We start from the raw sequence: 27,612 nt of genomic DNA, 5'->3' as shown, positions 1-27,612 counted from the left end.
ACCAAGAATTTTATATCCAACCAAACTATTATTAATCACAGGACAGGGCAGAGTCTCCAAAAAAATTTACCACCCATGCACCACTTCTGGGGAAGCTATTGGAGGGTGTGTTTCATCCAAACAAGGGAGTAATTCAAGAAAGAGAGAGACAGAGGTCAGGAAGCAGGGAATCCAACACCAAGAGAGGGGAGGAATCCCAGGGAAATGCTGGGCGAGGTATAGGACAACATGGCTGCATCAGGTCCGGGGGCGCCAGTCCAGGGAGCAGGACGCAGGCCCCAGGATACATGAAACTGATGAAATAAGACACTTGCATCCATTGAGAGAAGATTCAGACAGCTGGCAGAAAGCTTAGGGTTAAATCAGCAATAGGAACATAGAAAACTACTTCCTCCTTGAAAAACAAAACAAAACACCAAAGACTAAAACTCAAACAAATAAAAGACGTGTTGCTAATTCTAGGGACAAACAGTTGAGATGAAAAGAAACAAATTCACGGTATAAACATAGGATCAGGTATGAAAAGCATTTACGTGGTCATGATGACATAAAGCGCACTATGGATACTTACACACACCCAATGACACCGTCACTATGCTGGGAGGGCAGAGGGACAGGAAAGGCGGTGGGGTGAGGGCCGTGGTTGGTGAGAGAGCTCAATCAGTACGCACTGACCCAAACTAAAGAAAGATCAATGAGTAGAGATCTACTCACACCATTTCAAGGTAGGGAGATAAACACCAAAATAACAGCTAAAAGAACCAAAGGAGTTTCCTTCTGGGGAGAGAGAAATAAGAGCGAAGAGGTGGGGACTCCGTTTTTTCACAGATATTAGTAAAGCTATTTGATCCTCGATAAAAATAAAAATACAAAACAAATGAATCAATGCAAGTTGCAGAACCATTATGTACAAGATGATCCCGTTTTTGGAAAAATGTAAGTTAAAAAGGACATAAGTGTAAACAAATAAGTTGGTATTAGCATAAGCAGCAAGATGGTGTCAATGTAGTGTCAGGAAGGAAACGCACCCAACCGCTATCACTGGTCACTTCCAGGTGACACGGAGGGCTGTGAGACTTTCATTTAACTTTTTGAATTATATAAAGTAAAAAGTGGTGGGATTACAGGTGTTTTATTTTTCAAATAATTACATTTTATGTTTAGTATAAACCATTTTAATAAGCAAAGTTCAAAGTGTGTATCTATGTGTGTGGTGTCATATGCAGGAGGAAGGACTGGAAAGGCTCACAGAAACCGTTAACACACTAAAGGGCTAAACTGTCCACCACCTCTTGGGACCTGGAGGGGTCAGAGGGTGGCAAATAGGGGCCTTTTACTACTTGCTCTATCCACCTTTCCCACAATGAGCAGGAAGGACCTTCGCAGACAATGGGGGAGGAGCCGGGCGGGGTGGTGAGGAGGATGGAGAGGCCGTTTGCAGAATCATGCTGGGCACCAAACACTTCTTTGGACCCTATCTGACCTCCTGGGCAGCGGCGACAGAATGTTTCCTCACACAGGCTCGCGTGCTGGCAAGGCCCCAGGAATGGGGGGATAGTGCTTTCCTGCATCTCTCCGGGCCCAAGAGGGGAGAAACAAGGAAGGCAGAACCAATTCCCTTCATAAAATTAATAAGGCCTAACGTAACACTTACTCTAAGGGATGAATTTAATACAAACTGTATTTAAGAGATATTAAGAGTGCCTTAATTTATATAAAGGTCTGTAAAATTTTAGGAAGAGAAAAAAATGCTAAGTTGGGAAATCTTTATTTTTACTTAAACTAGTGTCACTATTTTTAAAGCAAATTCGTCAACAGAACTTACATTATTTTAACTGAACACTTGGTGGCAGCAAAGCCTGTATTTTAAATAATGGCACAATGGTCAGCAGTTGGGCGCTTCTCAGGGTGCCGGGTCCTGGATAGGCACAGGGAGAAGCAGGGTGCCAGCCTGCTGGCCTGGGGCGCAGACAGAGGCTTGGACGAGGGGCAGGCGCTCAGCCCTCTCTGGACTGGTGGGCTCTGCTGCAGTGGGAGACTTCCCTTCCGAGCTGTCTCGGAACCACCTTTCTTGGTATCTAACAGATCTGCTACACCACCGAAAATCTCTTTTTTCTTTTCTATATGAAAAGGCTTCATTGTTTTGGTCTATCTTCCTCCCCACACAGAGTTTAGTTCAGAGAAATTACAACTTCTTGATGTTGGAACATAATATCTAAACACAGTCTGTTAACAAAATTAGTCAGTAATAATCAAGGGAATGCCAAGAATGTTTCCAATAAAATTATATATCTCTGCCTCTAGTCTCATTCAATATTTTAGTTGCTAAAAAAAATTCTATGATGATGTTCTTACATGGTGGTACAAGTCAAAAAATACACAAAACTCATAAAACCAGTTTAGAGAATTACATTGTATCTTTCCCATTTTTAAATGTTACTCCCTGAAAGTGCAGGCAACTCTGTCATTCAAATCCCAGCCTTAGTCCAGTCAAGAGGCCAGCTAGGAGCCATTCAAAAACTCCCACCAGTGGGGCAGGGATGCTGGAGTGGCAGAATTTTATCATATAAGAAATGGATATTTGAGGGGCCGGCCCCATGGCCGAGTCGTTAAATTCGCACACTCCGCTTCGGCGGCCCAGGGTTTCACTGGTTCGAATCTGGGTGTGGACATGGCACCGCTCATTAGGCCACGTTGAGGCCGCGTCCCACATGCCACAACTAGAAGGACCCACAACTAAAATATACAACTATGTACTGGGGGAACTTGGGGAGAAAAAGCAGACAAAAAAAAAGATTGGCAAGTTGTTAGCTCAGGTGCCAATCTTAAAAACAAAAAAGAAAGAAATGGATATTTGGGCCATAGTTTATGTAAGATTTCTCAAGCAACTGTATCATGTACTACTTGGCTTCTAACTGTCCCCCATCCCAAATCTAAATTCCTTGCTCATGAAAAATGTGAGTTCAAATATGGCAAAAATATTAACAATAGATGAATCTTGGTAAAAAGTATTTGGGAATTCTTTGTTCTATTCTTGCAACTTGTCTCTAAGGTTTTTTTTTTTTGGTGAGGAAGATTGGCCCTGAGCCAACATCTGTTGCCAATCTTCCCCTTTTATTTTTTTCGCTTGAGGAAGACTGTCACTGAGCTAACATCTGTGCCAATCTTCCTCTATTTTCTATGTGGGACGCTGCCTCAGCATGGCTTGATGAGTGGTGCGTAAGTCTGCACCAGGGATCTGAACCCGCAAACCCCACCCAGGCGCTGAAGCAGGGTACTCGAATCCAACCACTATGCCATGGGGCCAGCCCCTCTAAGTTTTAAGTTACTTCAAAGTTAAAAGTTAAAAAAAAAAAAAGACGTACTCTTCTGCAGCATCCAACTGATCAGCTGGCCCATGCCTGCACCCAGCGTGGCTCACAAGGCCTGAGCATCCAGGCATTCCACAAATGTCTTCTAACCTCAACACTATTTGGAAACTCAACATGATCCCATAGTTTATTTGGATTTTCAACACTGATAAGTTTTTTAAAAATATTAAGTTCTTTTGTATCTGGAGGATTATGACAACAAAATGATCGTGATTTTTAAAAATAAAATTAATATGGTATCACTACTTACTCTATGAATTATACCAGCTGAATGCAGATGTTTAATACCACAGAGCATCTGGTAAAGAAGGTAGGACATTCTTTCATGGTCCAACTCCATATGAATAACCTGACATAAGTTAGCATCCATTAATTCCATCACCAAATACCTGAAGGAAAAAAAGACCAGCCAAGTAAACATGAAAATAATCCAAAATTCCTTTGTGGTTATTATTATTTTTATCAAACAGTAATAACTTACTACCTACTCAATGCACTGGCTAAAATCAAAAGATACCTTGTTTCTGCTAAACATTCATAAGCTATCTTGAAAAGAACCAAACGTATAATGGAACTTTGTAAACATTCCCCCCTGCAAAAAAAACAATGAACAACACAATGTCTTTCAAGTTAAAAACAATTTTTACATCATATAGGAAACAGAATCTCAAACATTCAAATTCTCCTTCATCTTAAATTTTTTGCTATTGGATCATTCTTGCCAGTATAGAAACCATGATGTTATTTCTCTCATCTTAAGGAAACTTTTCACTTCATTTCCCCCACCATCTAACATCCCATATTTTTGCTCCCCTTCCAAGCAAAACTCCCCAAAGAGGTGTCTGTACTTGTCAACTCCAATCCTTCTCCCGTTTTTTCTTAATCCCACTTGGATAAGGCTTTTGGCCTCACCACTCTGCCGAAACTGTCCTCCAGGCCCTGGATGGCCTCCATGTTGCTAAACCCAACGGCCAGTCCTACAGTCCCAGCTGACGGTGCCCCCACCTCTCCCCAGCTTCTTACTGCTGGAGTGCCAGCGCTCCCTCCTTCTCTAACTGTACCCACAGACTTGGTGATGTCCTCTGGTCTCTGGTCTCAAAGGCTTTAAATACCATCTATAGACCATCAACTCCCAGATTCACACCTTCAGTCCAGACCTCTGTCCTGAACTCCATCCAGGCTCATTTATCTAACTGCCCACTTCTCAGTTCCATCTGGGTGTCCAATGGACATCTTGAAGTCCACGTCCAAAAGTGAACTCCTGGTTCCATCCTATGCTCCAATTTGCTCTTCCTCACCTCAGTTGAGAGCACTTTCATCCTTTAGGTGCTCAGGGCAAAAGTCCAGGCATTGTTCTCAACTCCTCTTTCTCTCATACCATACATCCCCTCTAAGAGCAAACACTGTGCCTCTACCTTCAAAACAGTTTCAAGTATCCAGTCTCTTCCCTTTGTCCTCACTACTACCCCTCTGGTCCAAACGGAGCCCCCACAATCTCTCACCTGAATTGCTGTAATAGCCTCCTAATTGGTCTCGTGTGTCCCCACCCCTTATGGTGGGTTCTCAACCCAGAAATCAAAGTTATTCTTTTAAAATGTAACTCAAGCAAGCTCACTCTTCTGCTGAAAGTCTTACTGACTTGCTTTGGAGTAAAAGGCAATCTTCGCAATGGCCTAGAGGCCCAGCAATATGTGGCCTCATCACTTCTCTGAGCCCAGCTCTTCTACTCTCCTCTGCTCCCTCCACTCCAGCTGTGCTGGCCTCTTGCTGCTCTTAGAACACACCAAGCATGCTCCCACTTCCACTCCTTTGCACTGCCTATTCCTTCTGTCTTAGTTCCATCTTCCCCTAAGTATCTGTAGGACTAACCCCCTCACTTCCTTCAAGGCTTTCTTCAAATGTCAGCAATCCAGTGAGGTCTTTCCCCAACCACCCTACTTAAAATTGCAACCTGATTCCTAATCCCCAGCACTTCTGACCCCCTCACCCAGCTCTGCTTCTTCCAGACCACTTGCCACATCCTCATGAACGCTTCATTTTCTTATTTATTGTGTTGATGGTCCACCCTCCCTAGTTTTCCTGGCAAGCTGTAGGAGGCAGTATTACCACCTTAAGTAATAAAAGAGATTTTTGTCTATTTTGGTCACTAAAGTATGCCAAGTGCAAGACAGTGCCTAATGCGGCTGGCAATCAAATATTTGTTGAATGAATGAATACATCAGTGAACTTAGGATGAAGGTGGGCCTTATATCTTGATAGGAGAAATTGACACTTCATTTCATGGTTAGTAAGATACCTCTGTTTCAGATTTTGGAAACACACAATATTTAATGACAACCATTTCAAATAATAATTGTAAACACCTGAACCCTATAATGTGAGCTTTCAGGAAACTGAAGAAAAACACTTTATATTACAATAAAGCAAATCAGCAGCATTAATGGTCATTGTCTGCTCTGAAAAATTATCTTCAGTCATCCTTTATCTGTTATGGAGATGATAACCATCTAGGCACAAAGAGTTGAATATTATTAACCATTTAACTTAATATTTCTCTTCCACAAAGAAAAGTAGCTAAGACATCATTAAAAATGTATTGAAACCTACATTTCCTAAGTAAAAAAAGCAGCTACTTCTTTTTCTAAATTTTCAGTCTTTGATACATAGTGCATTACTGTATAAAAATGATACTTACACATCTTGAAATTCTTCAAGAGTTTTTTGTGGTGTAAACACATTTAACAAACTAATTATCTGAAAAGAGAAAATTAATTACACCTCAGCATGTCAGACGACTCTACTTGATTATAAAAATTAAGTTTAACATTAACATGTATTAAAACTGGAAAAAAAAATCACAGCCAAGCTCAGTATTTATTATTATTGTCACTGTTTTTAACAAAACATTCTATTACATAGCATTTGAAAAAAGCTAAATGATTAGGATTCTCACCTTGGAAATAAGATGCACTTTCAATCAAATCACTTTTATGTGTCCCGAGTAACTTATTATTACAGAATTTTAACACAAAATGTCTTTCTGGTTTTTAATATAAATAACTAGAAATTATGGGCAGAAAAACACTAAATAAAGCAATATATTAACTCTGAAAACTTAAATACTACATGTAAATTTCTAAAAAGTTTTGAAATATGAATGCTAAGCTTGTATTTTTGGTATGATAAAGATGAAATACCTCATAGCATTATTTATGTACTTTAAAGAGGGTCCTAGAACTGACCCCTGCAGGCCTACTCTTGGCACCCCAATGGTTAAACAATGAGTTTCGCTGCTTGAGCATCAAAGACACATCTTCAGTCATTTCAAATGATCCAGAGAAAGATGAATTATTTAGTATATATGATTGTGGTAGCTGGCTAGCCAAGGAAAACATAAAACTGGAACCATACTTCAGTCCTTATATCAAGATAAACTCAATATGGAACAAAGGTTTAAACCTAAAACATGAAACCATAAAACATTAATATATGGATAAACATTTATATAATCCTGGTGTAGAAAAGCCTTCCTAAGAATGACAGGAAACCCACAAGATTTGATTACATTAAACCCAAACCAAAATAAACCACACAAAAAAAATTAGTATGGCAAAAGTGACCTAAATAAGGTCAAACGGAAAAGAAGTGAGGGTTGATAGTTTCGCTATACAAAGATCTTCTATAAATGCATAAGAAAGAGACCAATAGTCCAAGAGGAAAATGGACAAAGGTTATGGAAAATAAATTCTCAAGAAAAAAAATTGGTTAACAGAGATATGGAAAGAAATTCAATCTCCCAAATAAAAATAAGGTATCATTTGTCATCTATCAGACTGGTAAAGTAAAACAAAAAAGCAATAATATGTTGTACTGGAGGATTCTGAAATAAAAGACATTCTCAGATACTCTTAACGAAAGTGTAAAACTGACAGTCTTCCTTGAGGTTAATTTGTCAGCATATATGAAAGCCAGAAGTGTGCATACTCTTTGACTGAGCAATCTTGGCCAAGACATTCATCTGGACAAGTGTGCAAAGATGCATGTGTAAGGATGTTCACTGCAGCATTGTTGGTAAGAGTAAAAAACCAGAAACAATCTAAATATCCAATAATAGGTGATTGGTTAAATAAATTATTGTGTATCTTATGTGGCCCTTTAAAAAATGGTTTATATCTATGTTCATTAAAGTATGTGAGATCTAGCAACACTTCATGAGGGAAAAAAAGAATGTATAATAACAACTGATCTTGTGTATCTATGCGTATATATATACACACAAGAATGCTCACCAAAATGTTAATGATAGTGATCTGTGGGTGGTGGGATTTTCAAGGATTTTTGCTTTCTTGTTTACATTGTTGGAATTTCTAGAAATAACAACCATAGAATTTTTTATAACCCGAAAAATTTTAAAAAAATCAATAGGTAAAATAAAGCTCACAGTGAAGAAATTAAAAACAAACTCAGAGCACAGACTCAAAAGAATGAATCTTAGTTTCATATTTAATGTCCCTACACCAGAAAGATCCAGCACAAATGTTAAAATAAAAGGAGCCATAGAGTTGAGTGTACTCTTACATACTCACCCGCCTCAACAATAAGGGGTCCTACGGGGTGCTCTCCAAAGCCCTTTCCAGATTGAATGTGTTATGGCAAGGTTATCAAAATCATGTTTAAAAGAATGCTCAGAAGAGTGACGTCAGCATCATGGCGGAGAGAACATGCCCGTGACTCTCTGCCCTCCAACATACAACAACAAAAACTGACATCCATACTCCAAGAAAAGACATTCTAACAACACAAAAACCTCGGAGAGACATGCAGCCACACAACAGAGGGTGGAGAGGCTGAAGCCCCCCTCGAAGGAGGTGGAACGTGGTAAGACTGATCTTCACCCCCTCCCATAAAGACTGTGGTTGCTGCTGCGGGAGGATCCGTGAGGGAAGGAGTGGGCAAGGGGTAGCACATCTGCGGGATCACCCAGGACTCCCTAAGCCCCTTGCGGCCTACAGGGAAGCCCTCTAATGGGGGAAAGCTTTTGCATGGGGTGACCTCATTAAGCCAAGACCCCAGGAGACCAGATAGCAAGAGCGGATTGAGAAAGCACACAGGAGAAAGCGCCCCTCCCCCCACCCACCCTGCGCCATTGCGGCTGAAGGCGGAGGGCTCAGAATACGCATCTCTCGACCCCTACCCAGTGGCTATAGGTGGCAACTGCAACCGAATAATATCAGAATGAGAAAGACCCGACCTTCCAACATCAGACACTACATCAAATCTCCAGACCAGAGAGAAAACAACAAGCACCCAGAACTCAGTCCTGAGGACACAGAAATATGTAATCTAAATGACAATGAATTCAAAATAGCTATCACCAAGAAACTCAACAAGGTAAAAGAGAATGTAGAGAAACAATTCAACGAGTTCAGGAGCTACTTCATGAGAGAGATCGAAACTATAAAGAATCAATCAGAAATACTGGAGATGAAAGACACAATGGAAGAGACAAAACAAAATACTGATTCCCTTAACACCCAAGGGGACGCCATAGAGGAGCATATCAGCATAATAGAAGACAGACATGTTGAAGTGCTCCAGACAGAGGAGAGAGAACTAAGACTAAAGAGAAATGAAGAAAGTCTCTGAGAAATATCTGACTCAATGAGGAAATGCAACATAAGAATTATAGGTATTCAAGAAGGTGAAGAGAAGGATAATAGAGCAGAAAGTACGTTCAAAAAATAATAGCAGAGAACTTCCCAAATCTAGGGAAAGAGGGAAATATATGTAGAAGAAGCTTCCAGATATCCTAGATTTGTCAATGTAAAAAGACCTACTACAAGGCATATAGTAGTAAAACTGGCCAAAATGAATGACAAAGAAACAGGGCAGCAAGGCAGAAGAAGATAACCTACAAAGGAACCCCTAGTAGGCTTTCAGCAGATTTCTCTGCAGAAACCTTACAAGCTAGGAGAGAATGGAATGACATATTCAATACTTTAAAAGACAAGAATCTTCAGCTAAGAATACTCTATGCAGCAAAAATATCCTTCAGATATGAGGGAGAAATCAAATCTTTCCCAAACAAAAGCAAAGGGACTTTGTAGCCATGAGACCGCCCCCCCCCCCCCCTACAAGAAATGCTGAAGAAGGCCCTCAAACCTGAAAAAAGAAAAAAAGGGAGAAACGGGTCACAAAACACAGAGTAAGGAGATAAATAGGTAGACAGAATCAGAATAGGATAGCAATTATTCAAGTATAGCATTAGGCTAAAGGGAAGGAAAACACCAAAAACAAAGACAATCTTGTCACTTTAACCACAAACAACACAAGCCAGAATAAGATATGAGAAAAACCACTTAGGAGGGGAGGAGAAAAGGGACTATCAGTTTAGACTAAGGAAATAAGAGGCCATCAGAAAATAGACTATCTTATACATGAGATTCTGAATACAAACTTCAAGGTAACCACTAAACAAAAAAGCAGAACAGAGACACAAAAAAATAAATAAGGAGAAAACAAAGAAATGCATCATAAAAAACTACATAATTCAAAGGGTAGATGAAAACATACAGGATGAGAAACAAAGGAAATGTAGGAAAACCAGAAAACGAGTGATATAACGACAGCATTAAGCCCTCATACATCAGCAATCACCCTAAACGTAAATGGACTGAATTCTCCAATAAAAAGACAGAGAGTGGCGAGATGGATTAAAGAACAAGACCCAACAATATGCTGCCTCCAGGAAACACATCTCAGCTCCAATGACAAACACAGGCTCAGGGTGAAGGAGTGGAAGACGATACTCTAAGCTAATGGCTAACAAAAGAAAACAGGTGTCACAATACTTATATCAGACAAAGCAGACTTCAAGATAAGGTCAGGTAAAGAGAGACAAAGAGGGGCTGTATATAATGATCAAAGAGATACTCCATCAAGAAGAAATGCTGCTTCGAAATATCTATGCACTCAACACAGGAGCAGCAAAGTTCATAAAGCAACTATTAACAAACCGAAAAGAAGATATTAAAAATCACGCAATACTAGTAGGGGACCTCAACACCCCACTCACATCAATGTATAGATTATCCAGGCAGAAAATCAACAAGGAAACAGTGGAATTAAATGAAAAGCTAAACCAGTTGGACTTAACAGACATATATAGAACACTCCATTCAAAAACAGCAGAATACACATTCTTTTCAAATGTGCATGGAACATTCTCAAGGATGGAACATATGTTGGGAAAGAAGGCAAGCCTCAATAAATGTAAAAAAATTGAAATAATAACAAGCATCTTCTCCAATCACAATGCTATAAAGCTAGAAAGTAATTATAAGAAAAAGGGACAATGATGTGGAGACTAAACAATATGCTACTGAATAAGCAATGGCTCATTGAAGAAATTAAAGGAGAAATCAAAAAATATCTGGAGACAAATGAAAATGAAAACATACCATACCAACTCATATGGGATGCAGCAAAAGCTGTATTAAGGGGGAAATTCATCGCAATAGACGCTCATCTTAACAAACAAGAAAAATCCCATATAAGTAATCTCAAATTACACCTAACTGAACTAGAAAAAGAAGAACAAAAAAAGCCCAAAGTCAGCAGGAGGAGAGAAATAATAAAAATCAGAGCAGAAATAAATGCTACTGAAACAAAAAAGGCAGTAGAAAGGATTAATGAAACAAAGAGCTGGCTCTTTGAGAAGATAAATAAAATTGACAAACCCCTAGCCAGACTTACAAAGAAAAAAAGAGAGAAAGCTCAAATAAACAAAATCAGAGATGAAAGAGGAGAAATAACAATAGACTCCACAGAAATATGAGGGATTATAAGAGAATACTACAAAAAACTATATGCCAACAAAATGGATAACCTATAGGAAATGGATAAATTCTTAGACTCTTACAATCTTCCAAAGCTGAGTCAAGAAGAAACAATCTGAATAGACCAATTACAAGGAAAGAGATAAACAGCCATCAAAAGCATTCCAAAGAATAAAACTCCAGGACCAGACGGCTTTCCTGGGGAATTTTACCAAACTTTCAGAGAGGATTTAATACCTATCCTTCTCAAGCTATTTCAAAAAATTAGGGAGGATGGAACACTTCCTAACACATTCTACAAGGCCGACATCACTCTGATACCAAAGCCTGACAAGGACAGCACGAAAAAGGAGAACTACGGGCCAATATCATTGGTGAACATAGATGCAAAAATCCTCAACAAAATATTGGCAACCCCAATTCAGCAATACATGAAAAGAATCATACATCATGATCAACTGGGATTCATACCAGGGACACAGGGATGGTTCAACATCTGCAAATCAATCGTGATACACCACATCAACAAATTGAGGAATAAAAACCACATGATCATCTCAAGAGATGCAGAGAAAGCATTCGACAAGATCCAACAGCCATTTATGTTAAAAACTCTTAACAAAATGGGGATAGAAGGAAATTACCTCAACATAATAAAGGCCATATATGACAAACCCACAGCCAACATCATACTCAATGGGCAAAAACTGAGCGCCATCCCCCTGAGAACAGGAATGAGACAAGGATGCCCACTATCACCACTCTTACTCAACATGGTACTGGAAGTTTTGGCCAGAGCAATTAGGCAACAGAAAGGAATAAAAGGAATCCAAATAGGGAGTGAAAAAGTGAAACTCTCGCTGTTTGCAGACGACATGATCTTATATATAGAAAACCCCCAAAAATCCATCAGACAACTAACAGAAATAATTAACAACTACAGTAAAATTGCAGGGTACAGAGTCAACTTATAAAAATTGGTTGCTTTTCCATACTCCAATAACAAACTTACAAAGAGAACTCAAGAATACAATTCCATTTGCAATTGCAACTAAAAGAATAAAGTACCTAGGAATAAATTTAACCAAGGAGGTGAGGGACTTATACATGAAAACTATAAGATATTACTGAAAGAAACTGATAATGACATAAAAAAGATGGAAAGAGATTCCTTGCTCATGGATTGGAAGAATAAACAGTTAGAATGTCCATACTACACAAAGCAATCTACAGATTCAATGCAATCCCAATCAGAATCCCAATGACATTCTTCACGGAAATAGAATGAAGGATCCTAAAATGCATATGGGGCAACCAAAGACCCTGAATTGCTAAGGCAATCCTGAGAAAAAAGAACAAAGCTGGAGGTATCACAATCCCCGACTTCAAAATGTACTACAAAGCTGTAGTGATCAAAACGGCATAGTAGTGGTACAAAAAACAGGCACACAGATCAATGGAGCAGAACTGAAAGCCTAGAAATAAAACCACACATCTATGGACAGCTAATCTTCAACAAAGGTGCCAAGAACATACAATGGAGAAAAGATAGTGTCTTCAATAAGTGGTGTTGGGAAAACTGGACAGCCACATGCAGAAGAATGAAGATAGACCACTATCTCACGCCATACACAAAAATAAACTAAAAACGGAACAAAGACGTGAAGATAAGTCCTGAAACCATAAAACTCCTAGAAGATAATATAGGTAGTACACTCTTTGACATCAAACTAAAAAGGATCTTTTTGAATACCATGTCCTCTCAGACAAGGGAAACAAAAGAAAAACTAAACAAGTGGGGATTCATCAGACTAAAGAGCTTCTGCAAGGCAAAAGAAACTAGAATCAAAACAGAGACAACCCACCAATTGGGAGACAATATTTGCACATCATATATCTGACAAGGGGTTAATCTCTGTAATATATAAGGAACTCACACAACTGAAAACAAACAACCCGATCAAAAAATGGGCAGAGGATATGAACAGACATTTTTCCAAAGAGGATATACAGATGGCCAATAAACTCATGAAAAGATGTTCAACATCACTAATCATCATGGAAATGCAAATCAAAACTACACTAAGATGCCAGCTTGCACCTGTTAAAGTGGCTATAATCACTAAGACTAAAAATAACAAATGTTGGAGAGGGTGTGGAGAGAAGAGAACCCTTACACACTGCTGGTGGGAATGCAAACTGGTGCAGCCACTATGGAAAACAGTATGGAGATTCCTCAAAAAACTAAAAACAGAGCTACCATATGACCCAGCTATCCCACTACTGGGTATCTACCCAAACAATTTGAAATCAACAATCCACGTAACATATGCACCCCTATGTTCATTGCAGCACTATTCACAATAGCCAAGACATGGAAACAATCCAAGTGCCCATTGACTGATGATCAGATGAAGATGATGTGGTATATACATACAATGGAATACTACTCAGCCATAAAAAAGGACATAATCATCCCATTTGCAACAACATGGAAGGACCTGGAGGGAATTACACTAAGCAAAATAAGCCATACTGAGAAAGACAAACACCAGATGATTTCACTCACGTGTGGAATATAAACAAGCACATGGACAAAGAAAATAGTTCAGTGGTCACCAGGGGAAGGGGGGTGTGGGGTGGGCACAGGGGGTGAGGGGGAGCGCTTATGTGGTGACAGACAAGAAATAGCATACAACTGAAATCTCACATTGATGTAAACTATTATGAACTCAATAATAATAATAAAAAAAGAATGCTCAGAGACCAGTAGTAGGAAATACCATGTGCCTGAATAGTTCATTTTCCAGAGACATACTATTTCTGCTTAAAATTTACAGTGGGTTGATTTCTGTGGGGATGCTAAGTACAGCTATCTTAAATATAATATCTAATAATGTTTCTTTAAAACTGAGGTGTCCAGAATTACAAGGTAAAAAGCTACTTATAAAACAATGTTTTCCCAAAAACTATTTAGCTGTTTCTCAATTTGTTAGGTCAATAGTGTTGTCATTTTATAGAAACAGAAATAGTGAAAATCAAATGGTTAGAGAGTTAACTGACATTCCTATCCTTGTCTAGTGACCAAAATTCTTATGACCATGATGTCTCTGACTTCAATTTCCACAATGTTAAGAACTTTATCAATAAAATATTGCCATTTTAATAGTTATTTTTATCACCAGTTTACCCCAAGTCTAAACTCAATGTATCTCCAAAGACCCAAGATGATCACATCACTGACAATATTAAAATATACAGAGGACACACAGACATAACTTACATTTTTATGATTGACACATTTTAAGAGGACGAGTTCACGATAAGCTCTCTTTGCATGAGTTTGATTCTGAAAAGGACGGCTTAGTTTCTTGACTGCAACATTTATCCCAAGAACTGTATCAAAAGCAGCACTATAATTAGGAAATATAATAAGCAATCCATTAGAATGATTTTAGAAAATAAAGCAATGCAGAATGCACATTCAGTGTATTATCTTTTTTAATGAGTAACAAATAAGGAAAAGTCTTTGTTTCCATCCAAGGTCCTTGTACACATGAAGAGCTGGGTGAGCCGGCTAAGAGTGCAGGACGGACTGACTCCTTTGCAGGGCCATGGACATGGCAGCTGCATTTAAGATGGGATTCAGCAATCTTTTGCACCTTGACTTTTCATTAGTTTAGTTGAAATTATTATGTTCAGAAACAATTAATTTAATACAGAGCATGTAAAACCAGTCAAGAAATGAAATCTTCAGTTTAATTATGCCAGTAAGTTGAAAAAAAGTCACTTATTATCGCAGAACAAAATAAGTATGTTTTGGAGTATCACATTGGAAGAAACGGTTGAGTTCATGAGAAGATATAATAAATCTAAGTTTTGATTGATTGTGTTTTTTCTCAGACAAAAGAATCTAAATAGAAAACAGAAGCCAAAATCTCAGCTCATGGTGAATCCCCAAGATACAAAATTCCTAACATAAGCAATTGCTATATATAAAATTTGACTAGAAATACCTCCTCATACTATTACAGTGAGAATAAAATCTAGAGGCTGTGTTTCCAGCATCTCAAGTTCCAAGCTGAAATTTATGCCTCATTTTCCTCCAGAAAATAGACATGAAATATTGAGCAGCCTGATTGCACATTTTTGGGTTTCAAACTAGTACCAATAGTGTTGTTAGTATCTTTTGGCTACTCATCAGGGGTTAAAAGCTGCTAAAGACCACCTGAGAACCTAAGCACCATTTAAAATATGGTTTCTATTTATTTATTCTATTCAGTTTATAATATTAATTATATTTAATTCCTTCTATTAGTAATGTTAAACAACCCTAACTTAACTCAACTTGTTTTTAATTGAAGGCTGCCCGCTGTTGTATTTGGTTAAGAATTAACAGAAAATTCATGTTACTTTGGAATTATTTTTTAATTCATTTGACATTATGTGTACATAGATACACATATGTAAATTTACATGTCAATATGCAAATGTCGGTTCATACGAATTATAAAATATTAAAGATAAATCTACTTGTGAAATTATTTAGTATGCTTCTATACAAATGTGTATTTGTATCTATATATATATTTTACAGTCTCAAGAATTTGAAAACAAATACACTTCTTTTGGTCTCAAAAGTTTTTGTCCAAAATGAGCCAAATGAGCCAATTTTGAGTATTTGAGCAGACACACGCTCCCCCAACCCTAGTTCCAACTCCAGGAACAACTCCCTTCAATTATTCCTAGTTTTAATTCTTGTGGTGACTTCTCAAATTCAAAGAACACACTTTTATCATGATTTCCTCACTTATCAACTTTAGAAATGATTTACTTACTCCCCATTATGAAAACTGAGGATTTAGTCATTTACTTAAACCCCTAACTCCTCCCAGGTTTTGTTCTCGTGTTATTTTTAACTTTTCCCTTGGTTACCCTTGTGACTTCAAACAACATGCCGAAATTCCTTGTTCCATCAACTTTCAAAGGAACCTCTTGACTCTCCAGTATTTAAAACGAGACTATTATATGCCAGCTCCTTTCTCCTCCAGCTCTCTACTCTCTTCCCTTTTCCTCTAAACTTCTGTCTTAAGTGGTCAAACTTGATAACACATCTATAACTCAGTCTTCTGTGTTTCTTCTTTAGGATGTGTATAAAAGTTGAAAATCAAGACAGAGAATGTATGTGTATGTGTGTGCACATGTAAATATTACTAATTGCACAGCTGGGATTACATTTCATTTCTAAAGATCACATGACCCTTGCTGCCACTCATAAGAGAATGAGATGTTTCCAACATTAAGGTCAAATGGATTCTTTTTTTCACATTTCATCAATTGCTCAAACATGATGTCCTTTTAATTTCTTTTATACTTAGACCATGACTTTTTCTAGCTCTCCCCCCACAAATTTCTAATAAACTTTTTATTTTTATTATTAAGGAAAGAAAAATAAACCTTTGCTAAGCCTATCACCAGTACTTCCTGGTTTCTTACTCACATTATCTATTGTTTGGAATCTATTCCATTCTTTTTGGAGATGTTTTTCCTAGAGTTTCTTTCAAGGCCTGCTACATGGTTATCATCCTGGGATTTCTTTTCACTAGCCTCCACTGTTTCTCACATGACACGTCCTGGTATTCTCCTTCTTCTTGGAGTACATCCTCAAGCAATTTCCTCAGAAAAAGGGCATGGAAAATAAACGATCTTACTCTGCCCTCACCCTTGGTTGATTTCAAAATCCATGTGCTCTCGGAACTCACTGATCTCCAGTGTTGAGTGTCGCTGGTGAGAAGGCTTACGCCTCTCTGATATTCATTCCTTTGTTTCCCTTTTTTGCTCACTGGCTCAAGATTGATTGTAAAGAGCCATGTTTTTTCAGCATCCCCAAAGCCCCTCATGCATCTCCTACCAATCATCACCCATCCTGTTCCCTAAAGATGCTAACTACTTCTGACTTATCTTTGCCTGGTTTTTGAAATCATCTGTGTCTGACTTTTTTCACTCACCTATTCTATTTGTGAGATGTGTAGCTATAATTCATTCTGTGTCATTGCTATAATATTCCTTTACATAACTATATGACATAACGTTGATAGATAATTGTTTTCAGTTCTGCAAGCAATTATATAAAACATGGTCATAAACATTCTCCTACATGGTTCTGGGTCCCCTATGCATGTATTTCTTACAAGTAGATAGCTAAGAGGGATTGCATAGCTTCTATTTTAGTAAATAATGTCAAACTGTTTTCAAAAGTGGTTTGTTCTACCAATTTCTAGGCATTTGAGTTTTTTTGCATATTGGACCTGTGTCCTGCAACGGGGCTATACATACTCAGTAATTCAACAAAAGGTAGTTTGGGGTCAGGGGATCAACTATCACAAGAGCCCTCTAGGAGCAGACTTTGTTCTGGCAGGTGGGAAGAAGGTGAAGTCAGAGAGAGATGAGTCCTGAGAAGGACTGGATGTCCCACTGCTGCCTTTAAGATGGAGGGGGTCATGCGAGAAGGAAAGCAGGAGCCTCTAGGAGCAGAATGGCCCCTGGTTGATAGGGAGTGAGGAAATGGGGACCTCAGACCTCCAGCTGCAAGGACTGGGGTTCTGCCAACAACCTGAAAGCACTTGGAAGCAGATTCTTCCCCAGAGCCTCCAGATAAGAGCCCAGTTCAGCCAGCATCTTGATTTCAGCCTTGTGAGATGCTGAGCAGAGAGCTGGGCTCTGCTGTCCATCAGATTCCCAGCCTACAGAACTGAGATTATACACTGTTACAAACTGCTAAGTTTGTGGCAATTTGCGATGCCGCAAGACAAAACTAACACATCTTCTCTTCTGTATTTTTCTACTCTTTTTGTCTCTCCAGGCTTCATTTTTGGATATTTTTTCTGACCTATCTTTCAGATCACTAATTCTCTCTCCAGTTATATCTAATATGCTATTAAACCCATCCATTAACTTCATAATTCAATTACTATATCTTACAGTTCTAGAATTTGTTTTTTTTTTTAAGTTTTCATTTCTCCACCAAAAATTTTTCATCTTGTCTTTTATCATGCTGAATATAACATCATAGCTATTTAAAAGTCTGGATCTGATTAAGACCAACATCTCCCATGGATCTGTTTCTTTTCTCTGTTGTCTGTGCTGAATTTTGTGCATGTTGTCTAATCTCCTTGTGTGCCTAGTTATTTCTGATTATGTGCTGAGCCTCGTACTTGTAAAACTACCTGGAAATAATTTGATATACAAGATGATGCTATCTTCCTCAAGAGGAAATTTACATTTACTTCTGCTGGGTACCTGGGGGCAGGAGCAATTTGGGTTCACCTCAGTACAAGTCCAGCAAATTACATGATTTGAAGCTGAATGGCAGTGCCTGCAAGAGCCTGTCTCTTTCTGGTTCATCCTTACTTCTAGGATGCAGCTCTTTATGGGCCCAATTCAAAACAAATGAAGTTCACTAGACCCCTCTAGAGGGCCCTGGACTCCAATCCCTGGCTCCCAGCCCCAGAGGCAGCCAAAAGAACTACTCAATCTCTCAGCTGCCCACTCCAGAACTTTCAAATGCTCTCAAGGGACAGACGGCCCCAAATTCTGGGTTCCCCTCACTAGGGTTCTGTCCTTCCCTGGATTCTGGCCTAATAATTCTTCACTGGCCTGCCTACTCTCTAGGGGCAAATGCTGAGCAGGGGGATTGGGGTGGGAAAGCTGGGAGTCAATTGGCATAGTTGTTTTATAGACACACTTTCAATTAACACCTCTATTTCTAGCCACCTGTTTCATCTTCATTTTCTGTATTCATCATCTCTATACCCACAACCTCTTTGAGGGGGTTCTACTATAGATTGGTTCTCTTCCTTACTGCAAATGTCTCATCTACTTATTTTCACTTCCTCTGCTCTGTTTTATCTGCATCAAGCTTCCAATTACTTTTTATATTTCAGAAACTTGTTAAAAGCTCTCATTCATTGATTGCTACTCTCCTGGTCTCTTTGTTTAGGTGTCTGATGCACCATCTTAAATCAGAAGTTCCAAACCACTCATTTTAGAGGTGAAAATATTAAAGCCCATAAAGACACAATGATTTACCCAGGGTCACAAAGAACTACTTCTATGAGGATCAGAGCTGGACTTAGAACTCAACTCTCCTGAATTACAGCGTTTTACCATATATCTCCTTTACCACTGAAGTTTTGCTGTGAATATTATGTTTTAATTTATTTATACTAATGGAGGGAAAATAATACAATGTAAGAGGCCAATATTCACGTTTGTACAGAACTAGAGCTACACCAACCATTTCATGTTAAGGTTTTAATTGTCCCTTCTAAGTACTGCCAGATTTAATATTTAAACACTTTTTTTTTTAAGTTAAACACTTCATAGAATTGTTATAAAACAAATAATCTTTACTATTTTGGTTGAATAAGAGATTTTAGAAGGTGAAAGAAAAAATGAATGTATATGAAAGAACTGTACACACATTTTCCCCACTAGAACTTCAAAGTCTTGCAATTACTTAATTTTACTCTACAACTTAGTTGATATTAATGAGTACTACAAAATGGTAAATATTTAAAACTTCCTAATAAATATTACTAGCATATTTTTCATGAACAACAAAAACATAGGAACAAATCAAAGACAACTGTAAAAACAATTCAAAATTGGAAGTAAGAATATTTTCTTCTGGTCCCAGCTCTTCTATTTAACCCTGTACCAGCATCTGCGCTGTGGCTTACCTGCACACCTGTTCCTATGTCTTTATAAAGCTCTAGTTTAGACAGATGACTAACAAGTTTTGTAAAGCATGTGCTATTGCTACTATATTTTATTTCTCAAAATATAAAAGCATACATATCCCCTGTATACGTTTCCTACTGCTGCTATAACAAATTACCACAAATTTACTGGTTTAAAACACAAACTTCTTATTTTACAGTCCTGGAGTATGTGTGTGCATATGTCCATGCAGCATTTGGTTCAATCAGAGAGGAGGTTCCATTCCAAGTGTGAGCGGCAATTATCTGGGGAGGTTTCATAGACAAGAAAGTTTTGAAAGACTGGGGTAGGGTCTGGACAGACCGTGGGGTTTCAGAGGAGAATCCAACCAGGAGATGCAGTGGGGACAAAAGTGATGGGCATGGGAAAGAACCTGCAATGTTTGCAGGGAAGAGACCACTGGAGAAAACAGGTTATGTGGAAGTCCGGGCTTGATGGTGGGGATGCCCGGGCCCTTCTATCACTGATGGGTAAGAAAGGAGTCTGACTGATGCCATTCAGTTTCTTGCTCTATCCAAACAGTGGGACAAGGTAAAAGACCCTCTCTTTGCACCATGTACAGAACACTATTATTTTGAGGACCTTAAAGCATAATGTCAATACCCAAGAAGCTGTACAAAATAGAGTCAGGAAAAAATCCTCAAAGGACATGCAGAGGAAGTATCATGGGTGAAGGTTCTCTCCTGTCAACCTGGGGACTACCACTCCCAGGACCACCAGTGCTGCAACTCAATGGCCCACGGAGCCTCAAGCCCAGAAGGCAGGCAAGGAGCAGTCACCTATCTCCCTGGCTGACAGGAAGCCACCACAGGCTCTGAGGGGAAGTAGCAATAATTTAATAACGGAAACCTGCTCTCCAACTGCCTAGGTCCAACTCCTAAGATGGCACCTCTTCTAACGGCCAAAAGACGAAATATCCCAGAAGTCTAATTTCTAAAAGAAAATGTCAATAATCTGAATCAAGTTAATTAACCATTTTTTCATGCATTCAGTATAGTTAACCCAACAAAAATGTTTTTATTTGATAATGAATAATTGGCTTGGGTTACGAAGTTCAGTGAATAATGACATCAAAGATCACGAAATAAACTTAGCTATGCACAGGCTCATTAATGAGCTGCCTTAATCAGTTCAAAGTAATGACTTCTTTCTTGAGCAGAAAAGAGCAAAACCCAGTTTTTTGTTTTTTTTTATTTTCATAATAGTTTACATCGTCGTGAAATTTCAGCTGTACCTTATTTCTTGCCTGTTACCACACAAGTGTTCCCGTTCACCCCCTGTGCCCACCCTCCTCCCCCCTTCCCCTGGTAACCACTGAACTGTTTTCTTCGTCCATGTGCTTGTTTATATTCCACATATAAGTGAAATCACCTGGTGTTTGTCTTTCTCAGTATGGCTTATTTTCTTTAGCATAATTCCCTCCAGGTCCTTCCATGTTGTTGCAAATGGGATGATTTTTTTTTTTTTTATGGCTGAGTAGTGTTCCATTGTATGTATATACCACTTCTTCTTTATCCAATTATCAGTTGATGGGCACTTGGATTGTTTCCATGTCTTGGCTATTGTGAATAGTGCTGCAATGAACTTAGGGGTGCATATGTTACTTTGGATTGTTGATTTCAAATTGTTTGGGTAGATACTCAGTAGTGGGATATCTGGGTCGTATAGTAGTTCTGCTTTTAGTTTTTTGAGGAATCTCCATACTGTTTTCCATAGTGGCTGCACCAGTTTGCATTCCCACCAGCAGTGTGTAAGGGTTCCCTTCTCTCCACACCCTCTCCAACATTTGTTTTTAGTCTTAGTGATTATAGCCACTTTAACAGGCGCAAGCTGGCAACTTAGTGTAGTTTTGATTTGCGTTTCCATGATGATTAGTGATGTTGAACATCTTTTCATGAGTTTATTGGCCATCTGTCTATCTTTGGAAAAATGTCTGTTCATATCCTCTGCCCATCTTTTGATCAGGCTGTTTGTTTTGTTGTTGTTCAGTTGTGTGAGTTCCTTATATATTACAGAGATTAACCCCTTGTCACATATATATTGTCTCCCAATTGGTGGGTTGTCTCTGTTTTGATTCTAGTTTCTTTTGCCTTGCAGAAGCTCTTTAGTCTGATGAATCCCCACTTGTTTAGTTTTTCTTTTGTTTCCCTTGTCTGAGAAGACATGGTATTCGAAAAGATCCTTTTAAGTTTGACATCAAAGAGTGTACTACCTATATTATCTTCTAGGAGTTTTATGGTTTCAGGACTTATCTTCACGTCTTTGATCCATTTTTAGTTTATTTTTGTGTATGGCGCGAGATAATGGTTTACTTTCATTCTTCTGCAAGTAGTTGTCCAGACTTCCCAACACCATTTATTGAAGAGACTGTCTTTTCTCCATTGTATGTTCTAGGCACCTTTATCAAAGATTAGCTGTCTGTAGATGTGGAGTTTTATTTCTGGGCTTTCAGTTCTGCTCCATTGATCCGTGTGTCTGTTTTTGTACCAGTACCATGCCGTTTTGATCACTACAGCTTTGTAGTACATTTTGAAGTCAGGGATTGTGATGCCTCCAGCTTTGTTCTTTTTTTCTCAGGACTGCTTTAGCAACTTGGGGTCTTTGGTTGCCCCATATGAATTTTAGGATTCTTTACTCTACTTCCGTAAAGAATGTCACTGGGATTCTGATTAGGACTGCACTGAACCTGTAGATTGCTTTGGGTAATATGGACATTTTAACTATGTTTATTCTTCCAATCCATGTGCATGGAATCTCTTTCCATCTTTTTATGTCATCATCTATTTCTTTCAATAATGTCTTATAGTTTTCAGTGTGTAAGTCCTTCACCTCCTTGAGCAAAACACAGTTTTTGATCTTTCCTTAGAATCAAAACTCAAGCTATGGAAATGGGGACGTGCGAGAGACAAGATTCAGGATGGTGTTAAAATTTTAGCCTCTACATACTTTTTTCTTCCTATCTTCCTGTCTGTGAGATGAAAGCTGCTCCTACAAATATTAATAAATTGTCATAAATTCATTTAAATGATGAAAATATTGAGTTAAGTGAAATTACTAAGATACTGTCAATATATAACTTAAGCTACTATAAGAAAATTGCAACATATTTTACACATAATATAACATGAAAATATTATTATAAACAATACTATGGTATTAGGAGTTAAATATCTATTAAAAATGACAAATACCTTTAGTTTAAGGCATCTTCCAGTTTACTTTTTAAAAAGAATTTTTTATTAAGGTGAGATGCACATAATTATAAAAGTAACCATTTTAAAGTAAACAATTCAGTGGTATTTAGTACATTCACGATGCTGTGTAATCACTACCTCTATGTAATTCCAAAAGATTTTCATCACCCCAAAAGGAAACCCCATATCCATTAAGCAGTTGCTCCTCATTTCCCCCTCCTCCTTGCCCATTAACCACCAATCCGCCATCTTTCTCTATGGATTTACCTACTTTGAATATTTTACATAAATGGACTCATATACAGTCATGTGCAGCATAACGACATTTTGATCAATGACAGACCTCATACATGATAGCGGTTCTGTAAGATTAGTACCATATAGCCCAGGTGTGTAGTAGACTGTACCATCTAGGTTTGTGTAAGTACATTCCGTGATGTTCACACAAGGATGAAATCGTGTAACGACGCATTTCTCAGAACGCGTCCCTGTCATTAAGTGATGCATGACTGTAATATACTACTTTTTGTGTCTGGCTTCTTTCACTTAGCATAGTGTTTTTTAGGATCATCCACGTTGTAGCATGTATCAGTGCTTCATTCCTTTTTATGAATAATATTTCATGTACGTGTATAACACGATTTATGTATCCATTTACCCACTGATAGACATTTGGGCTGTTTCCACCTTTCGGCCTTTGGAAACAGCACTGCTATGAACATTTGTGTACAAGTCTTTGTATGAACATGTCTTTTTAATTCTTTTGGGTATATAACTAGGAGTATTTACTGGTTCATATAGTAATTCTATGTTTCACTTGTTTAGGAACCATTAAACTGTCTTCCAAACAGGCTGCACCATTTTCCAATCTCACCAGCAATGTATGAGGGTTCTAATTTCTTCACATACTCCCCAACATTTCTTATCTTCTGTTTTGTTGATTATGGTCATTCTAGTGGGTGTGGTTTTGATAGGCATTTCCCAAATGAGTGACAATGAGCAACTTTTCATGTGCTTACTGGCCACTTGTAGATCTCTGGAGAAATGTCTTTTCAAGTTCATTGTTTTTTAAAACTGGGTTGTCTTTTTGATGTTGAATTGTAAGAGTTCTTTATATATTCTGGATACAAGACTCTTATCAGATATATGATTTGCAAATATTCTCCCATTTTTTTGGGTTGTTTTATCACTCTCTTGATATTGCCCTTTGATGCAAAAACGTTTTTAATTTTGATGAAGCCCAATTTTTTCTTATGCTGCTCATGCTTTTAGTATCATTTCTAGAAATCCAAAGTCATGAAGCTTTCCCCCTGTTTTCTTCTAGAGTTTTATGGTTTTAGCTCTTATATTTAGGTCACTGATCCATTTTGAATTAATTTTTTATATGATGAGAGCTGGGCGTCCAACTTTTCTTTTGCATGTGGATATGCAGTTGTTCCAGCACCATTTGTTGAAGAATATTCTTTCCCCATTGAATGATCTTGCCACTTTTTTCAAAAATCAACTGACTATAGATGAATGGGTTTATTTCTGGACTCACAGTTTTTAAAATTTTTTAAAAATACAGAACGTTCTAGTCTATAATTTTACCACTACTTTTACCAGAGGTAGTTTAGCTTATAATGGTGTATTAGGAACTTTCATTTCAAAACTAGAATTTTTAAATGAAAAATACATATCCATAATGAATAATTTCACTATTAAACGTTTCTTTAAAAAATAAAGCTGAGAAGTAGCACATGCAAACCGGAAATTAAAATCAATCTCTACAAAATAGGATTTTATGAAGCATGATGTGATTTCACTGTTATTTACCATGTTGTGATGAAGTCATTCTTTTTAACTGCCTACCTTTTACAAAGCCTCCCATTTTACAATTAGTAAGGAACTTTTACTCAGCCTCTTAATGTGGTTATTACATTAAATGTCCCTGATATCAGTCTTGCCGAATTACCTGTGTCAAATTACCATCTGATTCCAAAAAAGAGATGGATTATAAATCAAAAGAATGTTTTATCATCTAGAACTTTTTATTAACATCCAAGTTTCCTAATGTGAACTATCTACTGACTTTAAAGCTTCTCGTGGCACAGTGGATTTAAGTACCAACAGAGCATGGTATTGTTTGGAGAGAAAGAACACCACTACTTTAGACACAAGCTGGGCATTTCTTCCAAACAGCCCCTTCTCCCTCATTAGTTTTTCTGGGAAGATCTATACTGCCATCTCCTCTGAGCTCCCAGTGCCTCCAACCACCTAAGCCAATGCAAACAACTGACTTCCCTGATCACGTGTCTCTACAAGAGAGGATCACTTACGTTTGTAACTGGTGAGGATTCTCCATACTCAACATCTCTAATGAAAACATAAGCTCCCCTACCAGAACATCCACAGTTCTCCTTTATCTTGAATCCCCTCTGCTTACAGGCTGTAAACAATGGATGCTTAGCTTCATCACAGTTCGTTTAGATGCAAAGATAATCTTGTTTTTATTGACCAAAAAAGGAAAAAAAATTTTGCCAAGAAAAACAAGGGATAAAAAGTTCTGGAAGTGCTGATAACTGTAGTCTAGAAAACATGTGAAAAACTTTACCTTTAGCTGGCCAGTGATGTCGCGGCAGCTGACTGTCTTACCATGCAAGAGACTAAGGTTCAGGGTCAGACCAACGGTTCTGACGTCCTGGGCTGGACACATAGTTGAAGTGAGACACCAAGGAAGAGACGGCCAGCCCAACCCCTCACACAGCATCCCTTCCTGGTTAATCCATGAGGTGATAATGACACTGACTGGCCTCATCCTGCCAATGAAGGGCAAGGCACTGCAATGACGGCGCCTAGAAATGAATAGGAGTGATTGGGAATAAAAGGGGGAGGGGGAAAGGTGGCCAGGATGAAGAAATGAATAAAACTCCAGATTTCTGTTACAACTCACTGTCATACCTATTATTCTAATATCATAATGACAGGGGTAATGGAAAAGAAAAAAAAAGAAAAAAACAGAAAAATTGCTACCTATTTAAATTTATGCAACATTCTAAGAATTTGGGTTTGTAGCCTACAATCTGACTAAATATAACTAGAGCAAGAGGTTGATTCAATTTAGCTCATAAACGTATAGCTAAGAAAAGAATATTTTTATCATCAGTCTTTCTAAATTCTTACGATTTGGTTTTATTTCGTTTTTATTACAAAAACAACTCAGTCCACGCTATTGAAAGAGACCATACTTACCACACAATTCCTTGGGCTCCAGAGCCAATAGGTTTCAACTGTTGGTAACGTTTCAGGACAGTGAAAGTTGAGTCTGCCACTTGCACACTGTAAAACTGACTATCACATTTACTGTCACTCATGATGTAGTGTTATATAATACTCCAAAGAGCTGGGAGAGTCGTCAGATTCCTTAAAAGAAAAACAGAATGAATATGCACTCTTACTGAAATTATACATGCATAGCTCACTTAACAGTGTTTCAAATTTATTGGCAGAGAAGATGATGCGGCTGTAAGTTGATAAACTCAGTCTGACCAAGTTCTGAAGTTAAGCAACATGCAAAAAATGGAAACACATTTCAGGGGTATCAGGCCATTATGAAAGGAAGGAAATCTGAGGCCCTGTATGACCACACTTTAAGGAATTGGTTTAGAAAATAACAAACTTCGGAGAAAAGAATTTGCACATTTTTACTAGCCATGACAAGACCACGTCACTCTCTGATTCTCATCAGCTTGCTTCCTGTGGGACCAGCTTACGCTAAATTACCTCAACCAGAGAGGGAGGTGCTGTTTCAGAATGATCATGTCTATAATTCCCGCAGGAAAACAAATGGACCTGTCTTCTGCTAAGTCCATAAATTCAAGTTAAAGTGATGAAGCAAAAAGCAAGTCCTATGCCAAAGAGATGTAAAAGGGGAAAGCTGAAGAACAGTGGGCTGCTGGGAGGCTGGTGCCACAGGTGTGTCCTATGCAGGCCCACTGGTACGCTCCTGCCTTGTGAGGTGGTCTTGGAGGCGACCTGTGGTCCCCACACCCTATGTCTCTAATGGGCTTCACTCCAGACACGGTAGACAGAGAACTCTGTCATGACCCGCAATCAACAGCACGGATGCTATGTTATTCACGAGGTCTAAGTATAAACTGGCAGCCCGAGAGTGGCTGTCCTATGGTTTAGACAGGAGGCTGAGACGCCCACTCTGCAGGAGCCTACATGATTTCATACGGCAAACAAGCAAACAGAAATCAGCAGGCAGCAACATTTACTTGGTTCCTTGGCTCTTGTCTGACAATGTTTATTAAAAGGTCAGCAAGCCATTTATTTCGGTCTTTTATTAAAAATTAAAGTGAACAATAAAATCATATTAGATAAACATTCTACACTGTTTAAAAACACAGCATTTAAATTTTATTCTATAGCTCCAGCAAATTCCTG

General features: G+C 38.3%; 1 protein-coding gene across 9 annotated transcripts in view; it reads right to left on the bottom strand.

The window, feature by feature from the left end:
- The window catches only part of MAPK9 (mitogen-activated protein kinase 9), a 58,684-nt gene that overhangs the window by 19,967 nt on the left and 11,105 nt on the right, over nucleotides 1-27,612 (bottom strand). For 5 of the 9 annotated variants that reach the window (XR_011525015.1, XM_070568956.1, XM_070568957.1 and 2 more), the window contains exons 2-5: nucleotides 26,416-26,586; nucleotides 14,493-14,622; nucleotides 6,067-6,125; nucleotides 3,622-3,760 (exon numbers count right to left, since the gene is read on the bottom strand). Coding sequence is in view for 8 of the 9 variants with exons in the window: in XM_070568956.1 (XP_070425057.1) it covers nucleotides 3,622-3,760; nucleotides 6,067-6,125; nucleotides 14,493-14,622; nucleotides 26,416-26,537 (450 nt within the window). In the remaining variant the exon portion in view is untranslated. Of the gene's footprint in view, nucleotides 1-3,621; nucleotides 3,761-6,066; nucleotides 6,126-14,492; nucleotides 14,623-25,777; nucleotides 26,019-26,415; nucleotides 26,587-27,612 lie in introns of those variants that run through there. The other 4 variants (XM_070568961.1, XM_070568962.1, XM_070568959.1 and 1 more) reach the window with 3 other exon arrangements.

Source organism: Equus przewalskii, chromosome 13, assembly GCF_037783145.1.
Source record: "Equus przewalskii isolate Varuska chromosome 13, EquPr2, whole genome shotgun sequence".
Classification (NCBI taxonomy): domain Eukaryota; kingdom Metazoa; phylum Chordata; class Mammalia; order Perissodactyla; family Equidae; genus Equus; species Equus przewalskii.
Note: the sequence above shows the minus strand (reverse complement) of the source record. Positions and strands in the feature narration are given on the sequence as shown.